Genomic DNA, 17,968 nt, shown 5'->3' on the forward strand with positions numbered 1-17,968 from the left:
GCCCGCATTCCTAAAAAGCACCTTCTGGGGATGCCACTGAAAAGAGACAGTGTGAATGTGTTCCAGATTTAGCTGGAGGCATGTGTCAGAATGGGGCATCTGTTTGTTCCTTGTTTTTGTCTGAGTCTGGGGGGTTAATTCGGAGTCCGCCTCGCAAGATCATCGGGTTCTTAAAATTCCTTTTGTCATACAAGTGACAGGTTTCTTAATCTGTGTCAGAATATCAAACCTATCCAACACAAATATCATAAAATATTAATGAATCAGTGATTTGAATTTAAGTCTAATCATCCATCTGGGGCCACCAAACACTAGTGAGTGTGTGATAATTAACCTGCCATTATGCCTGCAGCCTGCTTTTGGGAGTGACCCACCTTTTATATTTTGCACTTTCTACATATTCTTTTTCAAATTGTGAACTTAATGTGCAGACCATTGATTTTTAGTTGTAACATAAAGAAGACAAGTTAAATCTTTTTTTTTTTTTTACATTTCCTGGTCAGAAGCTTCAATTTTTTTCCCATTGGTGAACCCAGGTGACTCCTGAGTCCTCAGAGGTCAGGGGATTGGCCAGATTTAGGTAATTCCTTAGAGATTAAAAAACATAATCTCCGACAGTGCTGGTCAGTGAGTTGATGCTGGGTGGTCAGTAATGTCAGCGGACCCTCTAAATTAATTCCTCACAGATTTGGAGATAATTTAGCAACATGTGATTTAATCAATAACTTTATTTATAATATAACTCAGATCGTTATTCCTGTGAGAGGCTTATTACTGAACTATGCTGCTATGTTATGATGTACATAGATGGACAACACTCTTTCTTTCAGATTAGGAATTAGGAATAGTCAAACATGTCCCACTTTTTTAAAGTAAATCTATGACAGAAACCTGCCTTGTGAAAAGATCTACTGGGAGTTTCCCATTAGAATATCTATCGACCCTTCAGTTAAACAATCGTACATCTGCATTCTGTAAGTGGCTGCATGATTTGATTTGGAAGTGATTGGGTGTAATCAGGTCACAGTTGCTAGTTTGAATTCCAGCTAAGGAATTCATTTTGTGTGTTTGGGGTTAATTTGATCTCTTCACTGATGGGTGCCTTCAAGCTTAATTTTAAGCATCTATATATCATTTTAAAATTCAGATGAATTCAGTTAACATTGAAGGACCACTGATTATAGACACATGGTCGTATCACGTATGTGTGTTATCCAAAAAATTATGAGGGGACATTTTGAATTTTGAATTTATTAGTGTCACTTGCTTTCAACTAATAAAAATCTAAATTTGAATAGAATTATGAAGCAAAGATAATTCATTGGAATGACCAAACGGCCCCTATTATGACTGTCTGGACAGATTTGGGGGATTTTCTAATGTAATTGAATATAATCTTAGCGTTTCTGCATCATTGCTGTGTTATGGGTCATGTTTGCACATGAAACCATTTTCTTTATTGGATATTTATGACTACTTTAGAGTTTAGAGAGGAGGATCAAAGATATTGTACATTTTATCTCCTGATTCAAACTTCAGTCTTATGTTGAGATAATGGATTTATCTTTTTACTGACAATTATGAAACATATCTGAGACAACACTTTGCATCTATTTAGCTTTTATAAGCAGCATATAAACATATAAGTAGTTTATGATGTTGTAATGCAGCTGTAAGATGAGTTTGATAACTGAAAGCTCTGCCCCCCCCCCCCCCCCTTTCTTCTTCTAAAAATGTTTTGAAACACTGATGAGATTCAGTTGTTGTGAACTATTTATTCATTCATCTATATTCTATACGAACTGGATGAATCACATTCCAGGAAGCGTTTTTGAAGACATTATGATATTACTGCGTCAAACACTTCTCATGAGAAATCCAGCAGAAAGTCGACTCCCATGTGTTTTTAGGGATTATTCTGGGATTCTTGAAAGGATCCAGAGTGATGCTGTCAGTGCAGTATGTAGTGCATACTGACCCTCTCTTGGACCAGGCAGGAAACAGACACTGATATGTCACCGCTCAGCGGGACACTCCGGTCAGATTGCAGAATAACAATGCTAATTTATGCTTTGGTGGCTGAGGTTTATCATGCTGATTGATGATGCTGCTCCTCAGGCACAGCTTATGTGAGGATAGTCTATTTATATAAACGGTGGGGAGTAGTGAAGTCGTGTTCAGGGAATTCCATTATGGTTTGTATGGCACACAGGTCTAGAACCATCCTTCTTCACTATTTCACCCTGGCTGAGATCACATTTCCATGTGTGGCAGCAGAGAGTAGACTGATGGAGCATCTGCAGTTTAAAAGACAGTTTGAGCTCGACTGTAACACGTTTTAGGGCAGAATGTTAAATTGAAGCATGTTCTCACCTCATCTGAAAATCAAATCTGTAATTAAATTTGCCAACAAAGCAGGAAACTACCCCTCAATTCAGTTACTTTTACTTCCAGGTTAAAAATTATCATTGTGTTGACCCTTTAAAAGTTCAATATCAAGTGTTAGCAGCTCACCTTGACATTATTCTCAATGATGAAAATTATTGATGTGTATATTTGCAGTTTACAAATTTCCTTGATGCTGAAAGGCTGGAAAAAAAATCAGTACCTGAAAATTTTGTTTAAACACCAAAGTTTCACCAAAAATATCTGAAAATCCAGGTAATATGACACAATTATTTAATTAATGCTTCATATTTGTGACTCCAACTTGTGATTAGACAAAGCATGTTTAATTATTTAAACAATGCAGCTGAATACCTGTATTCAATCCCCCCCCGAAATCTTCAATAAAGCAAACATCAATTTCAATATCAATAGAGTGATGTTGGCCTGATCTTTGATTGATAACAGAAGCAGCTTCTCTTTAATGCTTCCCTGATTATCCGCAGGAGGCCCCACAGGTCACGTCTCCCTGGTCGGAGTCGATGAACAAGCTGATGAGGAAACTGGACCAACTTAATCTAGACATAGAGGAGGCTTTGAGTGCAGGCTCCTCCCCCTCCGGCACACCCTGCACTGCCCGCAAGAAACAAGTGAGTCTGTTTGAATCAGTTTTCCATCATTCTTTGATACACATTTGCTGCATGCCTTCTGCATGATGAAGCAGCGTGTAGCTTGACTTCATTGGTATGGGAACGGTTGGTACTGTACACATTCCTGTCAGGCATATGCTGCATACTTGGTCATGCTTGCAAACTTCCCAAAATCAATTTACTGTGCTCTGTGGAGAACCCCCCCCCCCCCCCCCTCAGACGTATGAGTAACAGGTGTTTACCATAATTCTATGATATGGCCAGTTAGAAAACGTTTCCCACATTGGCATTGGGTATAGATTCAAACAAGGCCTCTCAAATCAAGCAGCGCTAACCCATAAACCCAGTGTCTGGATGGAGACTTAGCATCTTAGTCTGTCTGCGACACTATGGGCTTTGTCAGGCCATCTCATAAAGTCCTTCTGACTGCTCTGTTTCATGGCGTCGGTCTGCAGCTCTCAGATGCGAGACTGGAGTGTACAGTGCTTTAGCTGGGTCAGAACGCTGTGGCTGGAACAGGCAGCCATTGTGCTTTCGAGGTTACGACTGGGACCATGCTACTAAAAAGGGCTCTTCTCATGGTGGCGTGTTTCATGAAATATCCCACTAGAGTTAGCATTCGGGAACAAAAGTGCTCTTTCGGCGTCTATATGCATGTTCTGCACAGAGCCGCTATTGTGTTGAAAGGAGTTTGTATGATTTGGTCTATTAGGAATGGTTGAGAGAGAGACTCACATGCCTCCCAGGCTTCTGCATAACCATCCCAGGCATTCACTGTTACTTGCTTTAACTAATGACAGGCGGCTGGACAAGACAAGACATCTCTACTGGGATATTTGACAAGGTCACTGTCGCTGTCCTCTCAAAGGAAGATGCACACATACAGGCTCCTTTGTGTACCTCTGTCAAGCTGAATTGAGAGTGGAGATTTCACTTCCCCAGCAGTTGACCTCATCCTATTGTTTTCTTTTCTCCTGGCCACCGTTGGGGCCCATCCTGCCCAAGCCTGTTCAGACAGAGACAGTCCCATAGTCTTGATTGCTGTTGTGATGTTGTTGCAGTTTGGCGCAGTTTCAAAGTCCACATCAAACCAGCCCCCACGCAACTGCATTCTCCAACGACTGGACGGAGGAGAATGTCCAAGCCAGGACAGGACTTCTGCTTCCAGCAGCAGCTCAGCGGGAACAAAGGCCTCCAAGAAGACGGTAAGTTTCTCTGAGACACTGAGATTCCTCTGCAAAGATTCACGGAGTCACGTAAAATTGTGCGTATTGTGTAGGACAGAATAATGTTTCCACTCAATATTTAACTTACATAGAGCCTATCACACATTTAATTATTTGTTTTACACTATTTGCACAGGTTACAAGGAATTTTTATTTAATTATTATGTGAATAACAGAGAAATTACAGAACCACACATTCAAACACAAAAAAAAGAAAAAAGAAAACCAAAAATTAAAAAGCTTAAGAATAAAATATATTATATAATAATAATATATTCTCATCTTTAACTCTGTGAGCTGCTTAATTTCTTCTTCTTCTTCTTCTTCTTGGGTGGGTTTAAACTGAGCCTTTCTGCTCGAGCTTTGCACTTCCTTGATGACTCTGCAGCATACCTACCTCTTGAAAATGTCAGCAGCATCTGTTAAAAATGGTTTAAGGACAGCTGGGAATGTTGACATATGTGAAAGACAAGTCTATTTTGACTGCAATGCAACTTTGACTTTAAAGAGATCACATGTTCAATTCGTATTCTTATTTTTATTCTAATATGATATTAGTCAATCTACGAGGGTAAGCATGCCATGCCTTGACAACTTTTTTTTTTTTTTACAAACGTTCTTACTTTTACTCATACTTTATACAATTCTCATAATTATCAATTGAAAGATGGCAAATTAGGTCTGACATGGACTGATAATGATAACTAATAATTAGCTATCCCATAATATTCCTCAATTCCATATCCCTATGAGGCTACAGCCAGAAATAAGTTAGCTTCACTTTGCCTAAAGACCAGGAACAATAGGAAACATCTCACCAACAGCATGCAAATAAACATATTCCCCATAAAGTCACTCTATTTCTTTAAGTCTGTCCCCTGGAAAAAGTGTGACCTGAGGAAGTTTCCCCCAAAGAAATTAGATGAAATCCTAAGAACATGCATCAACATTTTTCTCTGGTGTTCTTACATAAGAACGTTTAACCTTTGCCGATATGTGGATAGAAATTTGAATCAGCGGCAAGTGACCGGATTGCCAATAGTCTGTCACAATGCAAAAACAAACAGCTCCATAAAGAGTTAGGGAGTTTCCGATCAGGGGAGAAATGTGGAAACAGGGAGCGCAAACAAGAGCGTAAATCAGACCAAATGGGCACAGAGGGGAAATGGAAGGGAGCGAGGGGACACAATTCTGACTAGACCACATCAGGAGGACGCTTTATGTCATCTGGCAGTCTTCATATTACCTAAAAAATAGACCTCCATCACTCAACTCCTTTATTCAACACACTATGAGTCACTTATTTTCTTTTCCTGACCACACATCTTAACCTATCTAACTACTGTACAGCGTGCAGAGATCGATACCGTACATTGAATCTAATTAAAGCACCTGGTGTTTCAGTCACATGGCACTGACTTTATATAAAAATGCGTTGTCATTTTGGCCGTAAAATGATGTTTTGGTAGACTGTGCCAGACATTTGGACAAGCATTCCTGAGTGAAATCAAGGTGAAACAGTGTTACTGACTTTGTTGCTTCTTTTGTCTTGCAGATGATCAAAAAAATGACCAGCAAGGCAACTACAGGTAAGAAATGATTTTTCATTTTCTCTCCTGTGTTAGAGGTCTACAGTCCTGCAGGCCTGATTGTTACCTCCGCTGAGACGAGGCGGAGGTTATGTAATCGTCGGCGTTTGTTTGTCTGTCTGTCCGTCCGTCTGCTAGCAAGATAACTCAAAAGGTTCTGGACGGATCTGGATGAAAATTTTAGGGAACGTTGGGAAGGTTACCAGGAACAGATGGTTAAATTTGGTGACGTCCAGAAGAGATCCTGGATTCTGGATCATTTTGAAATGTTTGTTAACATTGCAGTCAATGGAGCTTAAAAATTTGGTTCTCGGTTCACGGTTTATTATTGACCGATGGTTATGGAATTTGACACTTTCATGTAGGGTGGCGACCTCTATTTCACCACCAAATTTAATCTCAATCCAGAGTGGAGTCTGGAAAAAAAAATAGTTTTAACATTGAAAACCCCATTTACGGATTCAAAAATCTGTTACAAAATACACATAAACTCAGATTCACTTTTACTTTTCGTGGTTGGTGTATAAAGATACCAAGAACAACTTATAATCTCTTTATTTTTGTGCTGATTTTACCTTCCAAATTCAATCATCTCAGACATTTTGAAAAGTCTTGATTTTATTTCATAGATTATCTAATTGTATTTGTCGTGAGTCTTTGGTGTTTCTCCTCCTCTCTGCTCAGTTCATACTGGGATAGCACCCAGTGACAAATACAAAGACATTAGCAAAAAGACTAAGACTGGTGACTTGATTCTTAGAACTTGATAATATAATCATGGAGTTCTGCAAATATATTTTTTTTAAGTACTGTTAGAACCCAAACATTGTTTGCCTGTTTACACTTTATTAAATTAAATGTAATCATAATCACATTATGATCCACTGGAATTGAACAAGAATGAGAGATAAGAACAAACAAACTTGCGTGAAATCATTAGATCTCTACATTAATCTCCCTCTACATAACACAACTTTGAATCACATGACAATCAATGTATTTATGTCAAAATGCAGGAACCTTTATGCTGAAATGTAACATGTTGACACTGTTGTTTTGTGCTCTGCTACATGATATTATTAGTTCTTGAGAAAAGTTTATATGTGAATTGGTTTTGAAGTTCGCGTAGAGAATCTTTCTGCAAACTGTTCTGTAGCTGAAACACAGCTAAGATGCTGTCTGGCGCATCAGGATATTCTCCCCACAGCTTCTTTCTGCAGTGCGTCCTGGCTTATGCCAAGCACTCAGACAATGCTAATGAGACTGACAGCCACAGGTGCCCCAGCGTAGCGTCTCATTCTAAAGGCTGTCCATGTATCGGTTGCTTGTTGGGAAGGCGGTTAAAATTAGGCAGCGAGCCAGATCATTGTCTGTTCTGCTGAGAGGAAATATTCAGCCTGGTGTGATGTGGCTCCTTGGGAGGACAGCTGTGGGATTTGTCGAGATGCCATTTTAGGCTCAGGTTGCCACCTCTCACATGACCTCTCTTCTGCAGGATGGTACCGCACAAGTGGACGTTATGGTCTGGAAACATTCCACGTCACTTTTATGTGGTCTTTTGGTGCTTTTGAGATTATGCGCTGCTCCTTCCTGACAGTAAGCCTTGGAAACTTGAGTGTGAGACCTCCGTGATTTAACATCAACACGTTTGTCAACAAGTCTGTGAGGTCTTCTTTCACTTACATTCATCAGGATATTTTCTTTCATATGATTGTCATAGCAAGCTGTGCTTTCAGCCACACGCTTATAGTGACAGTGTCTCTGAAGTTCAGCCATCAAATAAATCAGCTTGTGCTTTTGATCTGAATGAAATCATAAAGCGATTTGTAAAGCGATACGAAAGACAAGGAGAGACTCACACATTAGGTGCGATATTCCCTTTTTGTATTTTACAGCTGGACTCACGAGACCTCTTTTATGACACAGATATGAGGCGACCAGATGGTTCTCCGTATCGACCATAGCAACACTCTCCACCTCATTAAAAAGACATTGCCTGGGAGAGGAGAGCAAATTCTTTTGGTTCTTATCCAAAATAGCAAAGCAGCAGTGAGAAAACCTTTAGTCTTTTGTATCCTTCTAATGTCTTACGTAGTCATACAAATAAACACGAGCGTACAATTAAGCTCTCAGAAAAGTGAAGTCTTGTGCCTGAAAACTTGTTTACACCATTTCATTTAGTATTATTTCCTGCAAAAATACACAATTCTGTACACACTCTACCATGGAGTTGGTGTATAATCTGTTTGCAGCATTTTATGATCTAAATATTTTCAATTTGTCACAATAAAATTTTAAAATTGACCATTTCTTGCGTTAGACTTGAGTTTCACTTAGAATCATTCCCATGAGCCATGGATCAAAGTTTTTAAGCGCAGCTAGGAGGCGCTAGTGTCAGTTTACGTTTCACAATGACTTGCTTGTTTATCATAGTGTTATCTAATAATAGGTACTACTCCTACTAATAATAATCAGGGTCGAGATAGCAGACAGAGATTTCAGAAATAGTTTAGGGGATTTCAAAAATGTTTCTACTTGTTTTTTTAAGAGCATCTAATAATAATAATAATAATAATAAACAACACTAGACCTTTTGACCCACTTGAGTTGTTGCTTTGCTTTTCCTAAGGCTAAAAACATAACACGGAGCTCCCTGGCAAAACCTCACATGGATATGCTCAGAGAACATTTGGTCTGCAGTGAGAATCAAGCTTACTGGCAAAATTATCTCTCAAATGTTTATTATTTTCTGAAGGCATTACTCTGGTATTTTTCAAGTCCCTGACAGATGATGAGCCAATAGTGCCTTATTCCCTCTCATACAGCAGCATCTGGATGGAAAGCTATTCCCAACAGGTCTAAAACTGCAATGTAAAAATGAACGGCTTCCTCTGGTGACAGGAAGCAGCTATGGTCATCCTCAAAACTGCAGATCTTCGTGTCTAATCAGATTTCAATAAGAGCTACAGGTCAGAAAAGGAGGTTCAAAAAGCTTGTATTTAGTGCTGGAAGGGCATGAGATTGTGCAGTATTTGTATTTATTTATTCATGTTTCACAACAACAACAAACAACAAAAATAGCCATGTAGAAGTTAGCGAAAGGTAAAGGCTGACAGGGTCTCTAAAGAAAAGCATAAATAAATTGTCATACGGTTTGTTACAATAAACACCACATTCCAAGCTGAAAGAAAGTGAAGCAGGTGAGGTTCCTAGGTATGTGCATCTTTTAATAATTTGATTTTTATTTCAGAAACACGTACTGTATAACAAAACAGAAGATAAGACATTTTTTTAATTATTTTTTATTTTATTTTTAAATCCAATATGAAAACCCAAAATTTAAACAACATATATTCCTATTTGTAACCCAAAATGAAGGAGTGGAATTAAAAAAAGGATTTATATTTCTTTCCTGTCTGAAATTGTACCAAAACTCCTCTGCCGCAGCCAGAGGAGTGTTGGAATGTTGGCAGTTCCAGTGCTAAATGGCGCTTTATTTTGGTGACGGACTGTCAGTCTGAAGCTTCCCACTCTTTCTCTGAGCCTCCAGACATAGACTGTGTGTTTGCTTACACAAATCCCCTCTCTGATTGAATATGCTAATCTGGCTTCAATGTGTAAATCTCCTGCTACCGATTAAAAGAATAAAAGCGGTGAATGCTGTGGATCCTTGTTTCTGTTTGTGAGGAAAGCAACATAAAGCCCAGTGTCCCTCACACGTTGGTGTGAACGACACCCAAAGGAAAGCTGGGAGAAAGTTTTACCCTTTTTATGTCGGTGATCAGTGTCATCTGGTGGTGGATTCCAACATATATAGCCTTGCTGTGCTTATTGACTGATTTTACAGACTTAGAGCTCATCTGAATGTTCTGAACCATCTTCTGATGTAGTTTTTTTGTATCAATTAAAAGTCAGAATATCTGCAAGTAATTTATCTCTTTATATTGTTCTAACCAATCACTATCCCTGTTCTGTTTTTTCCTTCTGTTCCCACCAGTTGCACAAATCATGTCTCGTCTTGGGGATTTTTTTTTCAAGTCAGGAAACAAGACATTTATTATTTTCGCCTTGACAGTACAAAGAAAACCTCAAACTGGTTCTGCTCATTTTAATTAATTACACAGCAGAGATACAATTTAGCAGTCTTCTACTGCTAGAGCTGGGAGCTGTGACTCACACAGTGGGTAGACACTGCCATACAAACCTCCAGTCCAACAATAGATCAGGCATCAGTGGGTATTATATAATAACTGTAGCTACTCGGTGCTGTCTTTGACTCCTGTATGTTCCTCAGCTGTTCTTAGAGCCCTTGCCTGTGGAGTCACCCAGGGTCACTGCCTGTGGGTCCAAACAGCTGCAGCCCCTCTCCCTGTCTTTCCCTAGAGGTCGCCTAGGGAACTTGCTGCTGCTGTACTTTTGGCTTGTCCCGTCAGGGGTCGCCACAGCAAATCAACTTTCTCCACTTCATCCTGTCCTTTGCATCGTCCTCCCCAACACCAGACACTCTCATGTCCTCCCTCACTACATCCATGTATCTCCTCCTGGGTCGACCTCTAGCCCTGTTCCCTGGCAGTTCTATCCTCAGCATCCTTCTACCGATATAGTTCCTGTCTCTCCTCTGACCTTATCTCCAAAATGTCTAACCTTCACTGTCCCTCTATATGAACAAGTTATAATGAGAACATTATAAGAGAAAGAGAATGGTATTTGCACTTAAGATATATATAAACTTTATTACAGGCTCTAGACCCAATAGTAAAAACATACAACACAAAAACACAGCAAAACATCTTATTCAGGAGAGTCTTAACGGACACCAATACCAATATTTCCATAGATATGATTGATATCTGACCGAGCTGCACCTGGGATTTGTAAGCATCAATATGATACTGTTTCGGGACTCATCAAGTCGGGACATGAACTTAAACATCAGGTTCCTCAAGAGGGCATGTAGAGTGCTTAGTCCTGAGTCACAAAATAGCTTACTAGCACTGCTGCTCCTGGGCTTTTTCAGCAGTATCCTCAGGCAGTTATTATATGCTACCTGAAGTTTGCACAGGGTCTCCTTCTTAGATGTTTTCATACTTATGTAGATTATTGTATTTCCCTGGTCGCCACTAGATTCTGGCCTTGGAATGGTTTTTAATTATGAAACTCACTGTGCTATAAGATACATTTATATCTTAATCCACTAAAATAATTTAGATTTATATCCATTAATAGATTGATTTCATGTTTAATTAATTTTGCACAAAAACGGTCCGTGTTTTAAAAAGGTCCTTCAAATGTTACTTTTGTACCTACGTTTCGGAGCCTGTATTTTTTCACTCCTTTATAAGTACTGACTTTGAAATAATACTTTTTTCACACTTTTTTCCAAAGTTACTATTCTTCTCATTGAGTAAAGAATGTCTGTACCTTTGCCATCTCTGGAAAATGCATTGTATTTTTTGCCCAAACCAACTTTTGAACATGGCTGAACATTTTCATCTGCCACGGGACTTTTAACACAGACCTTTGTAAGGCATTTCAATATGAAGCACATTAAATCCTGGAGAAAAACCCATTTCCATGAGATTTTCCCATTATTATTTCACTGTCCATTCGTTGCTTAACAGGTACCAGATCAGTGACATCATGCTCTAAATTTATAAGCGTGTCGTCATTTGCAGATCCACTTCAGACTATAAAGGGTGCTGTATGACGAGTGCATGAAAAATTCCACACATGGAAAGATGGAAAATGACTTGTGGTTTCCTGAGTGCAGAGGCCAGCTCGGCTGTTTGACAGAGAAACAGAGGAAGAAAAGAAGCATGCTAGTATTTCTGGACCCTTCCTTGTATATACAGTAATTTGTCATGGTTGTGAAAACATAACAGAAACCATTTAGAGAAACCTGCTCTCAAATCTTTAAACTTTTTTATTGCTATTTCAAAATTTTCTTTGTAATTATAATTATAGTCAGTTGCTATCATATATAAAATAACACATGACATCATTTAATAATGCCTGCACGGTATTTGTAGTACTGTACTGAATGAGAATATGATTAATGATTACCAGCCTGTGTCTTCATAATTTATTGTCCCGCACAAATCATCTGGTTGATCCCGTCATTAAGGGAAGTGTGTGTTCAGAGAGAAACTGTAGCGTTTGCCAGCTTTCTGTCTTTCAGTGAGGAGAAACTGCTTCATTGCTCTGATTCACAGTTATAGCCAAACTGTCAATTAGAAAAGTCAATAAATCCTCTGGCCAACAGCTTACTCTGAACAACCAAGGTGTGTGTGTGTGTGTAGGTGTGTGTGTGCATGTGTGTATAGGTGTGTGTGTGTGTGTTTGTTTACCTTTCCTGTGAATGTTGACGTCTTTAAATTGAGTACATACAGTAAATCCTTTCTTGAACAAAAATTGATTACATCTGGTGCTCCACATTGTCATCCCTGCATAAACACACACATATTATTCATGCCAACAACATTTCCGCAGTGTTGGTTTAGATATAGTAACCACATTGGCTCTGTCACTGCCCTCCCAAGTGTCCCACATAAACCACAAGATTCCAGATGTTTCAGGGAGGCAGAGTGTGTGCCTCCTCTGGGCTCATGGCCCTCACCTCCTTCCCTGAGTTGGCTAAGCACATGGTACTGTGTTATTCTGCCCGGAAGGAACACTGCGGGTGATGCATGTAGCTGTAAGCATTCACCCATACCTGGGTAACAAAAAAGGCAGCCCTCTATTAAAAGAAGCTCTGTCCTGGGGCAGTGTAGCACTGCAGCGTTCTTGTGCTTTCAGACCTGATTCATCAATTTGGCTCAGTAATCAAAGAGCTATCGTGGACAGAGGCAGACGAGACTTCCTGCATCCTCTCTGGATCACTGACTTTAAAGGTTACGGGCCCAGCAGAACTTGCACAGTACCTCTACCTTATACAGTACACACATGCATCATTAATAAAACTGATATGTTCTTTTTTTAATTACGTAGTTTGGAGGAACATTTTTTTTGGCTCAAAAACTTTTTGAACATGTGGTCTGTCTTCACAGATATGCTCATTGTTGCAGTTTTGTTTCTATTAAGCAGAAATGTTTTGGATAAATTCTTTGTTTGGAGGCAAAACAGCAATTATTTCAAATCGAGTGCCACACAGCTACATGTTTGTCATCGCATTTAAAGCTAGTAAAGAACTCAGAGCGCCGACCTCCGCTGAGCAGCTCATTCCCCTCCTAATTGGATTTACAATTGGATTTATTTGGATCTGGATCCTCATCAAAAGGTTCTAAATTGTTCTTGGTATCTTTATAAACAAACCATGAAAAGCACAATTGATGTGTATTTTTGCAACAGATATTTTAATGCGTAAATATAAAATTTTAGATTTTTTTATTGACTCCAGTATGGATCAGATCCAGATAAAATAGATAAAGGCCCCCACCCTACATGACTGCGTCAAATTCCATAAACATCGGTCAATAATCAACCGAGATATTGAGGTCTGTTTGACTAAATTTAATACAGCAAACAGAACCATGAATCAATAAAAAGAATTTAAACCCAAAAAAGAAAAACAAGAGATACGGAGGAATTTGTTTTGAAGCTCCATTGACTGCAATGTTACCAAAGATTTCAAAGTGATCCAGAATCCAGGATCTAATCATCTGTACTTCGTAAGATTCCGAAATGTTATCTTTATCCGTCCAGACCTTTTTGAGTTATTTTGCTAACGGACAGACAGACAAACACAGACGATTACATACCATTCGCCTCGCCTCGGCGGAGGTAACTACAACACCACATTCAACCATCATTTTAAGCAGTTTTAATTTTCTCCTTTGGTTTTTGTCAAACTCTAAACACCCGTCTTTCTCTGTGGACAACCCTCATCTTGAAATATAAACATTGACTTCCTGTTTGAATTTGTTTTAAGGTGGGTAATGGCACACTACATCAGTGATGATGTATGAGGAGTTATCATGTCAGCTGTAGTTTAAGGGCGATGGGATGTTACCTTAGAGCAAATTCTCACATGACCAGAAAGGCAATGCTAATTTTATTTACTGGTAGAAAAGAGACATAAAACCTTATTTTGAAATGAGATAAATTACATAAAACTCAAACGTATTTGTCATTTGCCACCACTGCCTGAAAAACACACAAAGTGAGATTGATTGAAAAATGTAGCGCTCTGATTAGAGTCTTGTTGCTCTAATAGAAGCCAGGTGGCGGACAGTGGAGGGAATGTTTTTCCCATGCATTTCTCCGGGCAGTGTGGCCTTAAAAGGTTCAGACTTGGCAGAATTACATGCTTTGTCATTCAATGAAACAATAGCCAAGTACGCTTGTCATGCCAGTTTTACATTCTTCAGGTCTCTGCATACAAACTTTGACCCCTGAAAGCTCTCGCTTCTACATAAATTTCATGATTCCAAGATACACTTTGGACTTTTTTTTTATTCTTATGTAAGAACTTGCTACAGTGGGAAGATTTGGCTACACATAATGCGAGAAAGTCTGCATCTTTGTCGTGTATGTTTCATCTTGTATTGAAAGCAGTTCTGCTCATTGATCTGTTTGGAAATGAATGACTCTATAAAGACGAACGTAAAGGAAGAAGCAGAATTAGTGGCCGATTTAATGGATTAGGAAGAAAGCTGGCTCCTTCTTCCCCAACCCCACAAGCTACCCCAGATATACACCGCATGTGTGGCTCCTCTGGAAAAATGAACTCGACTTGGGAATATATGGTCAGGAAATTTATAGCACATGCCTGGGACAAGCCCTAAGGGGATGGGGTTGCAGGTGGAGGGGAAATCTTCCCATTCCCCAGTCCTTGAGCCTTGTTTCCATTAGGCTGGGGAGAGCAATCTCCTAGACTATTCAAGGGGGCCTGGTGTAAGACCTCCTGGCCAACAGCATGACACAATCACTTGGGCAAAATCTGGGATTTTCCCACTACAACGACAGGGCAGCATTCCGTCACCAGTCACTAGACACGGACACAGCATGCACACAAGCTCTGGAATTAGATATCTTGTGTACCATTAAATATCTGTGTTTATCAGTATGTGTTTATGAAGAGTGAGAGAAAGCGTAGAGAAAAAATATAACAGAAAATGGGGGGGCGGGGGGGCTCCAACTGAAAGCTGCCGTGCCAAAACAAACAGCTGGGTGAATGAGCGAAGGGAAAACGTTCTCGAGCTGATTGATGTTTCTCCTCTTTGCATCTGTTATTACTTCCTCTGCCAAGTACTACGCCGCAGAATCGTCATCTAGCCACAATAATGCTGACCGCGACGATGCTGCGCTTCATTGCAGGAGCTTTGTTTTTAGAGTAAAGAGGGGAGTGCTTACGTCTTTGATGAATCATGGCGACAGAGGTCACGACTTTGCTGCTGCGCTTCCTCCATCACTTTTACTGTCGACAGGATTGTCTGTCTTTTCCTGCCTTGTCAGTCACTGGTTCAAAACCCAAAGGATTAGTAAGGCGATGGACTCATGATGTTTGAACACTGTTCAGGGATTCTTTGTGCAACAGTTATTTCCATTCTGTGTTACGTCTGTAAGCCAATGCTTAACTTATATAACACAAGAGTATTAATATCCCCACCACCAATGAGAGGAGGAACGGGATAAAGGAATGTATTCCATCCTGTCTGTCTGTCTGGATGGCTGGTTGGTGTGTTGAGTTTCCAGAGGATTACTAAAAAACATGAATCTTTGCACATATATTAATCATGACATGAAGTGGTGCCATTTACTACTTAAAGACTTTTGTCATTTTTTATTTATTTTTAGTTGTGTTTCAAATTTGGAATTCTGAATTAATAGGGACAACTTATAATAAATTCAATGCCAGTCTTTGATGAAATAGGCCTACATCGAGGGAATCCTGAATATTTAATGCTTCTTTTGACTTAAATATACTTTGTATTATATTTGAATTATTATTTATGTGTTTTATTTTGTATTGAATGACCAGAATTTGCCGGATGTCTTTCAGTCTTTCTTTTCACATTGAGCCTTGTGTAACAGAAGGAGCTTGACTCGGGCCAACCCTGACACGTCCTGAAAAGTTACAGAATCAAATGAAGCAGGTTCTCACAGCAACTGTGTGTGTGTGTGTGCGCGCGTGTGTGTGTGCGTGCACGTGCACGTGTATGCGCATACACGTGTTTGTATATTGTCTTGCAGTTGCATTTTAGCCTGGGGTCTGAACAAGTGGGGCTGAAAATAGCAACATGCTGATCACTGGTGAATGGTTGCCTCCCCCTGACCCAAGCAGAACCAAAAAAGCATCTATGTTTAGCATAGCATTCTGTTATTCTGCCTTTCGCAAAGTAAAGTCTCAGCCTGTTATATATGTAGGTTTTTATTTTTTCATCTAGCGAGACCAGAGCAGGTTTTATTTTCATACATCTTGACTGCTCATCATTTCTCACTCTCTGACAGAGAGTAGTGAAAACTGAGCCCCTCATTTATATTCTCCCCTCAGCTCACTCGTTTGGAACTCGGATATCTCCCTATGTGACCTTGAAAGAATTTTTTTTAATCATCTGGCCGGCTTGGTGGCGAATGGGAGCTCTCCTTATTGAAATGAAGTAATGTTAGCTTGGCTTCATATGGAGAGGGCGACCTGAGGTCAGTCAGTAAGTAACATGAGTAAGAGACTGTCAGTCTCGAGCAAGTCACTCTGTGTAAAGATTGAATGTTTATAGTGGTATTCAACCCGGTGTAACCGCAACCCCAGGTGTTGGTCAAGAAATCAGCACAGCTGATATGATATCATGGCTTTCACATCAACATAATAGGAGGATATTCCTAAAATAATTATGGTGTGTAATAGCTGAAGTCTGTCAGGCAGCAGTCTTTAAAAAAGAAATCCTGTTTATTCTTTATACGTGAGCTGAGGTTTTCTTTTCTTCTCAGTATCAGAGGTGCAAGATATTATGACAATAAAGTTAAATGATGCTTAGTCTGAACTCATGTTTATATGCAGGGATGACCTGCTGGAACCCACCGGGGTAGAACATACCTAACCATAATTATACTAGCTATTATCTTGATTAAAATGTCGTTTGAATTCCTAATAACTGTGAATAATTGGTTAATTACATGTCACAGGATAATCTACAAGAAAATTATTAACACATGTTTTATTTAAAGTAATAAAGTAATAAATGTATCTTTACAAGAATGAGGTTCCCTATATTTTGACGTTCCTGCCATGCAATGCTTTGCATCTTACTGTTGACGGGTGACAAAAGTTGATTGGAGAAAGTGATTGCTCAATTTTTATACTTGTCATTTGAGAGGTGGTGTGTGTTTATAGTGGCTGTGGCGTGTGGCGTTAAGTGGTTTGAAGGCTTGTGATGCCTTCAGGGACTTTACCTACAGTTAATTCTCCTTCATTATAGTATATGTTGGAATTGTTGAAAGCTTGTAAATGATAATAATTAATACATTTAAAAAGAGAAATTATCTCTAATAGACACACTGTAATGTGAAGACACACTTATATACATCACAATATTTTTTACATACAGTATTTTGTTATAACCTGATTTAACAAAACGTTTTGTGTGGTAGACCGTTCTGAAAATGCTTTCTAATGGTTATTTCAATAATATGTGGTTTCAAAGCAGTATTAATAAGAGTATTGTTGATTTGTTGTGAATTTTTTTTAAAGCTGCCGATGTTTTGAGTAAAAATAACAATTTATATTCATCAATGGAGAGTTTTATGAATTCTAAACATTATGTTTCTATAATATTCTCATGCAGGATCAGAAATCCTACCGACCTTACCAGACATAGAATGGTTATGGAAACTTAATGTGAAACAATTTCCACAGACATATTGTTATAAAATATTGTATAAAGCTCCTTTTCTTGTAGTATTCTAGTTCAAACAAGGGCTGATCATCATAAATGCATGAAATCTATCTATATACACTAATATTTATTCTGTTGGAAGACCTCCACCCGATTGGAAATAGGCTTCATATTTCCCGCAGCGCGTGAAGGTATCACATCTTTGCGGCGCTCGCTGCTCGGTGTGTCCTTCACACGCACGCACACACGCACACACACACACACACGCACGTACACGTCTTCAAACA

General features: G+C 39.2%; 1 protein-coding gene across 1 annotated transcript in view; it reads left to right on the forward strand.

Moving 5' to 3' along the window:
- The window catches only part of stard13b (StAR related lipid transfer domain containing 13b), a 47,636-nt gene that overhangs the window by 2,962 nt on the left and 26,706 nt on the right, over positions 1-17,968 (forward strand). The window contains 3 exon segments of the mRNA XM_068745099.1: positions 2,892-3,035; positions 4,097-4,240; positions 5,817-5,850. Of these exon segments, the coding sequence (XP_068601200.1) occupies positions 2,892-3,035; positions 4,097-4,240; positions 5,817-5,850 (322 nt within the window).

Source organism: Brachionichthys hirsutus, chromosome 11, assembly GCF_040956055.1.
Source record: "Brachionichthys hirsutus isolate HB-005 chromosome 11, CSIRO-AGI_Bhir_v1, whole genome shotgun sequence".
In the NCBI taxonomy this organism is placed as follows: Eukaryota; Metazoa; Chordata; class Actinopteri; order Lophiiformes; family Brachionichthyidae; genus Brachionichthys; species Brachionichthys hirsutus.